Genomic DNA, 9,909 nt, shown 5'->3' with positions numbered 1-9,909 from the left:
CTGGGAGATCCCCCTGTGCCAGGCTTGACCACGGCAACTCTTATAAGGCAAACACTTAATTTAGGGTGGCCTGATTACAGTTTCAGAGGTTCAGTCCATTATTATCATGGTGGGGAGCATGACAGCATGCAGGCAGACATGGTGCTGGTTACATCTTGGCTTGCAGGCAACAGGAAGTCAAATGACACACGGGGCAGTCAGTATTCTAAGCATAGGAACCCTCAAAGCCTGCCCCCACAGTGACACACTTCTTCCAACAAGGCCATACCCACTCCAACAAAGCCACACTTCACAATAGTGCCACTCCCTATGAGATTATTGGGGCCAATTACATTCAAACTGCTACAAGAGGGAAGGAAAAAAACATAAGGAAGAAAGCCAGACAGTCAGTTTGGCCTGTTACCTTCTGATTTGCATTCTTGGAAGACTGGGCAAGGTACCCACAGAAGGATTGCGTGTGTGTGTGTGTGTGTGTGTGTGTGTGTGTGTGTGTGTGTGTGTGTGTGTTGTGTGAGAGTGGGTTCTGCATTGAAGATGCTGAATCAGAGACCTGCTTTCCTCTGCAGACTGGGCACTCTGAGGGTAGTCATAAAGAAATGAGGGCTGTGGCGCTCTGCTGTGGAATTCTGCCCTCTGGCAAGACATGGCCTTGTTGCTGTGATTACACATGGGAGACCTTCATAAAATTGAGCCTATTGATTGTCCATCACAGAGGTGAGGCTCACAAGGCCATCATACTCCTCCCCAGGAATTTATAGACAGTTTGTGGTTGCTAAGGGAGAGGCCTAGGAGGTCTCACCCCTCCCTACAAGAGAGTAAGCTGTTGCTACGAGTAGGGACTCAGGAAGCCATACCCCTTTCCAAGGGTGTACAGGCAGTTAACAGTTGCCAAAGGAGATATTTTCCTTCACTGGTGTTGTTAGATCGGACTGGGATGGGATGGCAAAATCTCCTACCTCAACAGGAGCAGACTGTCCTTTAATTAGAACAATGAAAAGCAACAACCTCTCCATGGGAATGAAGACTGTGCATATAGGCTGTGGTACAAGGGCTTGAGATCTTGTGGGGTTTGCAGTGGGAAGTGCCTATCAGGGTGCAGTTCAGTGGAAATTTTATTGGTCTTGGTTCAGCCTCTGCAGTTTCGGATAACAACCATCTATATTGACAGGTAACCTTGACCACTGTGGTCTGGATTTCAGATAGAAGCCATCTACAGGAGCAGGTATTCTTGAGTATGGGAAGCTTCTGCATCAGGATTTGCCAGTCAGAGTATGTTTACCCTTTAAGTATAGCCTTTACCCATGTGCCGTGCCTGTAAACAATCCCTTACCCACACTCCTGTAAGCAACTCCAGTTAAACTCACTGTTTGACCAAGCTAGACTTGAGCAGAATATCTTCTTCTCACTCTGCCTCTGGTAAATAGACATTTCTCCCAGGTGAAATTCATACAAAGAGGTTCTTCCTGCCTTCCCCCAACCCATCTCAACCCACTACATCCCTGCATTGTGAAGCAAGGGCAAGCACAGTGATGTCACAGACCACCACTGTTCTATCCTCTCTCTCTCGCTCTTTCTGGCCATCCTGGGCCTTGATCAGCCTTTCCACTGGTGCCCCAGAGAAAAGAGGTCTACCTTGACAAGCAGCCTCATCAGGCCACTTGCAGCCATGGATGTCAATGGACACGCAAAGCCCCAGCCCTCCCCAGAGACTCCTGGACCTCTTGCCCTGAACTCCAGCACACTCCTTGTGAACAACAGTCTACAGCAAGATTCCCTCAACCTGGTTGTCGACAGGCTCCCACCAAAGACAGGTGCTGTGGTTATTGACATGGGCACAGGCACCTGTAAAGTGGGCTTTGCAGGACATTCCCAACCCACCTATACCGTGGCCACCATCCTGGGTTGCCAGCCCAAGAAACAGGCTACCAAGGGCCGGTCAGAGCTGGAAACGTTTATTGGGGAGGCAGCCCGCTCCCGCCCAGAGCTGAGGTTGGTGAAACCTATTCGCAACGGCATTGTGGTGGACTGGGAAGCAGCCGAACTAATCTGGCGACACATCCTGGAACATGATCTCCGAGTGGCCACCCAGGATCACCCTCTACTGTTTTCGGATCCACCCTTCAGCCCAGTTACCAACCGTGAGAAGCTAATAGAAGTGGCCTTTGAGTCTCTGCACTCTCCAGCCATATATGTGGCATCTCAATCTGTATTGTCAGTCTATGCCCACGGGCGTGTTAATGGACTTGTTGTAGACACTGGCCATGGAGTCAGCTACACAGTGCCAGTTGTTCAGGGCTACAACCTACCCCATGCCATCCAACGCTTGGACCTGGCCGGCAACCATCTTACTGCCTTTCTAGCAGAGATGCTGCTGGGCTCTGGCTTCTCATTGAGACAAGAGGACCTGGACATTGTGGAGAGCATCAAACACCGTTACTGTTATTTGGCCTCAGATTTCCAAAAGGAGCAGGCTCGTCTGGATCAGGAGTGCAAGCAGACCCTGAAGCTGCCGGATGGACGGACTGTCACTCTGGGGAAGGAGTTATTCCAGTGCCCAGAGCTCCTATTCCATCCGCCCGAGATACCAGGACTGTCGCCCATGGGCCTCCCAGCCATGGCTGAACAGAGCCTCATAAAGGTGCCTCGGGAGCTACGGAACCATGTGGCCCAGAATGTGCTCCTGTGTGGAGGCTCCTCCCTCTTTACTGGCCTGGAGGGTCGCTTCAGGGCAGAGCTACTGCGCTCTCTGCCACCTGAGGATCACGTGGTGGTGATGGCACAACCCAACAGGAACCTCTCTGTGTGGATTGGGGGCTCCATTCTGGCCTCGTTGCGTGCTTTCCAGTCCTGCTGGGTCTTGCGGGAACATTATGAAGAAAGGGGACCTCAGGTTGTATACCGAAAATGCTACTAACAGGGGACAAGGTGGGAAGGGCTGAAGGCAGTAAAGCTTTCTTGCCAAGCAAACTCAGTCCTGTTGTCTTCCAGCTCTATCCCGTGCTCTAAGGCCCACCCAGATGACTCATGTTCTCATTAAGCCACTAGCCTACACCCTCCAATTTACCCCTCAATCCCTATCCTCCCATCTCCAACCCCTCACACCCCTGGTATCTTCTCCTCCAAACATTTCTGACTGTAAACTATCCTAAAATATCCATGACCATCTCTCTGAGACACCCTAATACTTTTTTTTTAATTTAAGAAATTTTTTATTCATTTTACATACCAACCACAGATTCACCTCTCATCCCTCCTCCTGTTCCCCCCCAGTCTTCCCCCCATCCCCCCACCCCCATCCCCTTCCAAAAGAGTAAGGGCTCCCATGGGAAGTCAGCAAAGCATGATACCTGCAGTTGAGGCAGGAATAAGTCTTCCCCCTGCATTAAGGCTGAGCAAGGCATCCCACCATAGGTAATGGGCTCCAAAAATCCAGTTCATGCACCAGGGATAGATGCTGATCCCACTGCCAGGGGCCCCTGAAACAGACCAAGCTATACAACTGTCTCCCGTATGCAGGGGGCCTAGTCTGGTCCCATGCAGGTTCCACAGCTATCGGCCTAAATTTGTGAGTTCCTTCAAGCTTAGTTCAGTTGTCTCTGTAGATTTCCCCATCATGATTTTGATCACTCTTGCTCATAGAATCCCTCTTCCCTCTCTTCAACTGGACTCCTAGAGCTCTGCCTGGTGCTTGGCTGTGGATCTCTGCATCTGCTTCCATCAGTTACTGGATGAAGGCTCTATGATGACAGGGTATTCACCAATCTGATTACCAGAGAAGGCCAGTTCAGGCACCCTCTCCACTATTGCTAGTAGTCTAAGCTGGGGTCATCCTTGTGGGTTCCTGGGAATTTCCCTAGCACCAGGCTTCTCCCTAACCCCATAATGTATCCCTCTATCAAGATATCTCCTTCATTGCTCTCCCACTCCATCCCTCCCCCAGTTTAACAATCCCATTCCCTCATGTTTTCAACCCTCTATTGCCCCACTTCGCCCCCAGTTTACTCATGGAGAGAAATACCCTAATTCTAATCCCTTAAATATACTTCCCTCATAACAAACCCTAAAACTAAAACAACAACACTGTTTTTTAGTCCTGTCAACCCACTTTCTAGGGATCTGTAGCCTATATGTCCATCCATGGCATCCTTAGGTTGAGGAAAGCACACAGACACATCTAAATGTTTTCAAAATATCCTTAGATCACACACACACACACACACACACACACACACACACACACACACACTGGAAAGCTGTCTCCAAATTTCCATGGACTCTTAAGGTTTTAGGCTTTAGGTCATCTCCCTTGATATACTTCCTCAAACCCTCCAAACCATTCCCCCAAAAAGTCTTCACAAGTTGTTCTGCATACCACACCCCAGAATTCTTCCAAGAATACTCCAACTCTACTCACCCTCCATGTCTGCACCCTTTGTTATCCTTTCAAACACACCCCTTATAGTCTACTCATTCTTTTTTTTTCTTAATCCATGCATGGATTTCTTTTCCCTTTGAGAATTTTATATGCAATCTGTCTTCATTTTATCCATCCCCCATTTCCCCTCCAGTGCCTCCCAGAGCCTCTCCACTACATCCTCCTTCCAACTTCATGATTTCTTTTCATAGCCCATTGAGTCCACTCAATAGTGGCCATGTGGGCATGAGTATAGGGCCATCCACTGTCATGTAGGCATCCTAACAGGGAACACTGCCCTGAAGAAAACTCATTCTCCTTATCCAAAGCTCTTCAACTTAGAGAACCCCCTCTTCCATTTATGCTGGAATGTTAAATGGCTGGATATTGCATAGGCCTTGTGCAGACAAGCACAGCTGCTGTGAGTTCATAAATGCAGTGGCCTGATGTGTAGTGAGAACACTATTTTCCAACAGTCCTCACCAACCTCTGGCTTTTAAGAATTCTCTGCCCCCTCTTCTGAAAAGCTCCCTTAGTCATGGGAAACAGTGTGACATCTTATCCAGGGCTGTGAATTCCACATTTACTTGGTCTCTGCATGCCCCGCCTGCAGGGCTACAACGGGTTCTTGACCACCCTAAGGACGGAATCATAGGGACAGGAGAGACAAGGAAATACACCAAGTCTAGATTCTGATCAAGGTGCAACTTTATTTTTCTCCAAGAGGGTTTATATAGTTCCTGCAGGGTGGGGGGAGCAAGAAGCTGTCATCTGCATAAGGTGGGGCAAGCTAACAGGATGTTTGTATAGGATGTTTACAGGGTGAAAGGGTCAAGGGCTCTGCCTCAATGTCCTGTTGCTAGGCAACCTGACTGTAAGATGATCTAGTTGCCTGTCCTTAGAGATTCTGTCCTTGTCCCTGACATCTGCACTCTAACCACCTGGAGGGTCTGTATATTGCTTGCCATTCACTGCAAAGCAAATATTCTCTGATGAGGAATGAAAACTGCACTAATCTATCAGCGCTGGAAGATAGGAAGGGTGTCAGGAGTGTGGGCCACTCACTCTCAGCTAACCAAACCCCTTTGTTCTCTCCAGACTCCACACATGAATACTAAATCTCCATCCACCACCTTCAAGGTCTCCCTTAAATGACCTACTAATGGATCCCCTGAAACTATCCCCTTCCCATCCTGGTATATCTCTCCAGACCTTGCTCTCACAATCCTGTAATCAGTCTCTCACAACTCATCTCTATCAATACCTACCAAAGAGCACCAAGCCCCAAAACCTTAGGCTGATCCCTACTGCTCAAAGCTGACATCATTGTTTCCACCAGAAACAGTCCCACATGGCCACCTTACAAGGATGCTTTCCAGCTCTGTTCCTCTGCCCTCACATCCTCCTAGGAAGACTCTGAACTCCCAGATTGGGTCTTAATATGTATGCATTTCAGGGGCATCCTTTTCTGAGCCTGTTAATTATAATATAATATTATAATCTCCCAACTCCTTCCCCATGACCCCTCTCCAAAGACACTCTTCCAGCGTCTTCCCCATGTTGAACTCCCAGAATACCCTTCTCTGAAACTTCTACATGTTTTTTAGAACTCGCCACAGGACCAGTTCCCAGGTGCCGTATTATCAGCTCAGACTAGGATACCAATGGGTAACAAGGTTCTCAAGAGCAATACATTAAACTATGACCCTCAGGCAGATGTTCCAGGTGAGAAACACCAGGACAGTGGTTCCCTTCACCTGCTCCTACTCATGTCCCTAAGGGCCAGTTGTCCTAGTCATTACCAGCCCCATTTCCCTTCATTCATTCAGAGCTGATTACCACCTGTTTAGATTGATGCTCAGCCTATGACTTTGACATAGCCTCAGGGAATTTCTCTGCCCTGGGACCGTGAGGCCTCTCCAGCCCATCTGTGTCCTTGCTGAGCCTAGAGTGGGAACCCAGTTCTTTCCCTGAAGCACCTGGATTCCTCTCTGGAGGTAGGACCTTCTGCACCAAGTCCTCCAGTAGAGACTGAGGGACATCAGGACCCCAGCCAGAAATGGGGGACACATGTGCCCAGTTTGTTGTTACAATAAACAGATTTCCCTGGAGTTTATTCAAGTCTATTCCAGGCCCTCACAACCCTCAGCCCAACGTGTCATTCTGTCATGGGACACTGTCTAGCCACTCACACACATGTCTGTGTCTCTGCCTACATCCCTAACAGCTTTTGTCTTGTCTTGTGATTGTGTGTGCGTGTGCATGTGTGGTCTACATGCACATGTGTATGTAGGAACTAGAGTAGGATATTGGATGTCCTGCTCTCTCCTTCTGTACTTTGTTCCTTTCAGACAGGGCTTCTCACTGAACCTGGAGCTAGATTGGCAGCCAGCAAGATTGGCAGGCAACAGATTGGCAGTTTTAGCAATCCTTCCTGTCTCCCTATTCACACCCTCAGCACTGGGGTTAAAGACAACTTTTTACAGGCTGGAGAGATGGCTCAATGGTTAAGAGCACTGGCTGCTCTTCCAGAGGTCCTGAGTTCAATTCCCAGCAACCACATGGTGGCTCACAACCATCTGTAATGAGATCTGGCACCCTCTTCTGGCCATGCAGGCAGAACACTGTATATATAATAAATAAATCTTTAAAAAGACAACTTTTTACATGAATCCTGGGAATTTTTTATTTTGTTTTTGTTTTCTAGACAGGATTTTTCTGTGTATCCCTGGCTGAACTGGAACTTAGCGATCTGTCTGTTTCTGCCTCCTGAGTGCTGGAATTAAAGGCATGTGCTGCCACACCCAGGAATTCTGAGAGTTCAACTCAAGTCCCTACATTTACACAGCAAGCATTCTTACCCACTGAAAGACCTCCCTGGCTGCTGTGCTGTTTTTAAAATGCAGGTCTCATATTGTCCAAGGTACACTGGAGCTCACATACAACACACACATTACACACATTACATTCACACACATCACACACACGCACAACACTCAGATACAAAACACACATTACATTCACACACATAACACACACATACCACATACTCAAATCACACACATTTACATATATCACACACATCACACATTCACACACACCACACATAAATCACATACACATACAGATTACATTCACACATATCACACATATTACATACACACCACACACACAAATCACATACACTCATATATCATATTCACACACATCACACACATCACACACACTTACACACACTCACACACACACATACACACACACACACACACACACACACATACACGTCTTTTCTGCTCTCTCACTCTCCTAGCATAACTTTTTTTATGTGCATTAATGTTTTGCCTGAGTGTATGTCTGTGTGAGAGTGTTGGGTCCCAGAGAACTGTGGTTACAGATGCTTGTGAGCCACCATGTGGGTGCTGGGAACTGAATCCAGGTCCTCTGAAAGAGCAGCCAGTGCTCCCAACCACTGAGCCATCTGCAACCTCCCTAGCATCACTGCCACACGGTAATTTTCCCAAAGTATAAACACGTGTATTTGTGGATCACTCTAACTTGCCCCACAAATCTGCCATTAGGAAACAGGGGTACACAAAGGAGAACACTAAATATTTGTCTTTATGAGTCTGGGTTACCTCACTTAATATATTTTCCAGTTATACCCATTTTCCTAGAAATTTCACAATTTTATTTTTATGGCTGAATAAAAGACAAACAGGTGAGGAGGGAATCAAGTGGGGCAGGGGAATCAACCAGAACTAAGTACAAAAATGCCCAAAAGAAATCTGTTCCTTTGTATGCTGGGTTTTTTCTCTCTCTCTTTTTTTCTTTTATTTTCTTTTTCCCCCTCTTATTAAAAGTAAATTCTTGCCGGGCGGTGGTGGCGCACGCCTTTAATCCCAGCACTCGGGAGGCAGAGGCAGGTGGATCTCTGAGTTCGAGGCCAGCCTGGTCTCCAAAGTGAGTTCCAGGAAAAGGCGCAAAGCTACACAGAGAAACTCTGTCTCAAAAAACCAAAAAAAAAAAAAAAAAAAAAGAAAAAAAAAAGTAAATTCTTTTCTCATACAGTATATCTTGATTACAGTTCTTCTCCCTTTATTCCTCACAGTTCCTCCCCACATCCACTCCCATCCAAATCCACTCCCTTTCTGTCTCCCATTAGAAAAGAACAGGTTTCTAAGTGGTAACAACAAAACACAATGAAATAAAATATAAAATACATAAAATATAATAAGCTAATTTTTTAGTGAAAAGAAAATGTCATTTTTTTAAGAAGAAAAAGTGGAAGGAGAGAAGAAGGGAGGGAGGGAGGAAGGGTAGCAGGACTAGTCTAATTGTACATTCTCAACCCCTGAGGCTGAGAATATACAATTAGCCTAGTCCTGCTACCCTCAGGGGTTGAGGCCTACTCTGAATCCGCCAGGTTACCAAGAAGAAAGCAGGACATATTTTGTTTTCCCACCAGGGGGCAGCACTTTCAAGTTCAAAAGACCAAGGTAGCTTTGACTTTAACACAGTGGTTCTCAACCTTCCTAAAGCTGCCACCCTTTAATATAGTTCCTCATGTTGTGGTGACCCTAATCATAAAAATATTTCCATTGCTACTTCATAACTTTAATTTTGCTACTGTTAGGAATCATAATGTAAATATTTGTGTTTTCCAATGGTCTTAGGCAACCCCTCTGAAAGAGATATTCGACCCCCAAAGGGGCTGCAACCCATGGTTTGGGAGCCGCTGCTTTTACACAACAGGGTCAAAGGCAAGGGTAGTGACATCCGGGAAAAATTCTTTCAAATGAGAGGGGGTGGATAGTGAGAAAAGAGGGAAATCTAGAAAAGCGGGCCCACATTATATATTTATATTTTTATGCTTGCACTTTTTCTAGTATATAGGGTGCATGCCCCCCTCCAGTTCATCTTGGAAACTTCGCCCTATGGACCTTTGAAAATGACTTTTTGAAACACGGGAAATATGGTTAAAAGAGGGCACTAGAGTGTGCCCTAGTTCAATCTGGCTGGCTGGCAACCTAAGAAAAGATTAGTCTGTGTGTCATGGTGTACTTCAGAATAGATGAAGACAGAAGGACCAGAGTTCAAAGTCATCCTTACCTACATAGTCTAAGGCCAGTCTGGACCCAAAAGGAGAAAGAGGTAAGAGAGATGGCTCCGTCAGTAAACACTTGCCTCACAATAGTGAGGACCTGAGTTTGGATCCCCAGAGCCGAGAGAGAGAGAGAGAGAGAGAGAGAGAGAGAGAGAGAGAGAGAGAGAGAGAGAGGGAGAGGGAGAGGGAGAGGGAGAGGGAGAGGGAGAGGGAGAGGGAGAGGGAGAGGGAGAGAGAGGAGAGAGAGGAGAGAAAGAAAAAAGAAAGACGGAGAAGAGAGAAAGAAGAAAGAGAGAAAGGGAAAGAGAGAAGAGAGAGACAAAGAGAGGAGAGGGAAAGAAAGAAAGAAAGAAAGAAAGAAAGAAAGAAAGAAAGAAAGAAAGGAAAGGGA

The 9,909-nt window shown here is 46.7% G+C and overlaps 1 protein-coding gene across 1 annotated transcript; it reads left to right on the top strand.

The window, feature by feature from the left end:
* The first annotated feature begins 332 nt into the window (after positions 1-332).
* Actl9 (actin like 9) lies at positions 333-2,971 on the top strand. The gene is made up of 2 exons (XM_059251769.1): positions 333-436; positions 1,169-2,971. The coding sequence occupies exon 2, from the start codon at positions 1,667-1,669 to the stop codon at positions 2,912-2,914; it is 1,248 nt and encodes a 415-aa protein (XP_059107752.1). The 5' UTR covers positions 333-436; positions 1,169-1,666; the 3' UTR covers positions 2,915-2,971.
* The last annotated feature ends 6,938 nt before the right edge of the window (positions 2,972-9,909 follow it).

This window comes from Peromyscus eremicus, unplaced genomic scaffold (genome assembly GCF_949786415.1).
Source record: "Peromyscus eremicus unplaced genomic scaffold, PerEre_H2_v1 PerEre#2#chr22_unloc_1, whole genome shotgun sequence".
Classification (NCBI taxonomy): Eukaryota; Metazoa; Chordata; class Mammalia; order Rodentia; family Cricetidae; genus Peromyscus; species Peromyscus eremicus.
The sequence above is the reverse complement of the archived record's forward strand: the minus strand, read 5'-3'. Positions and strand labels throughout refer to the sequence as shown.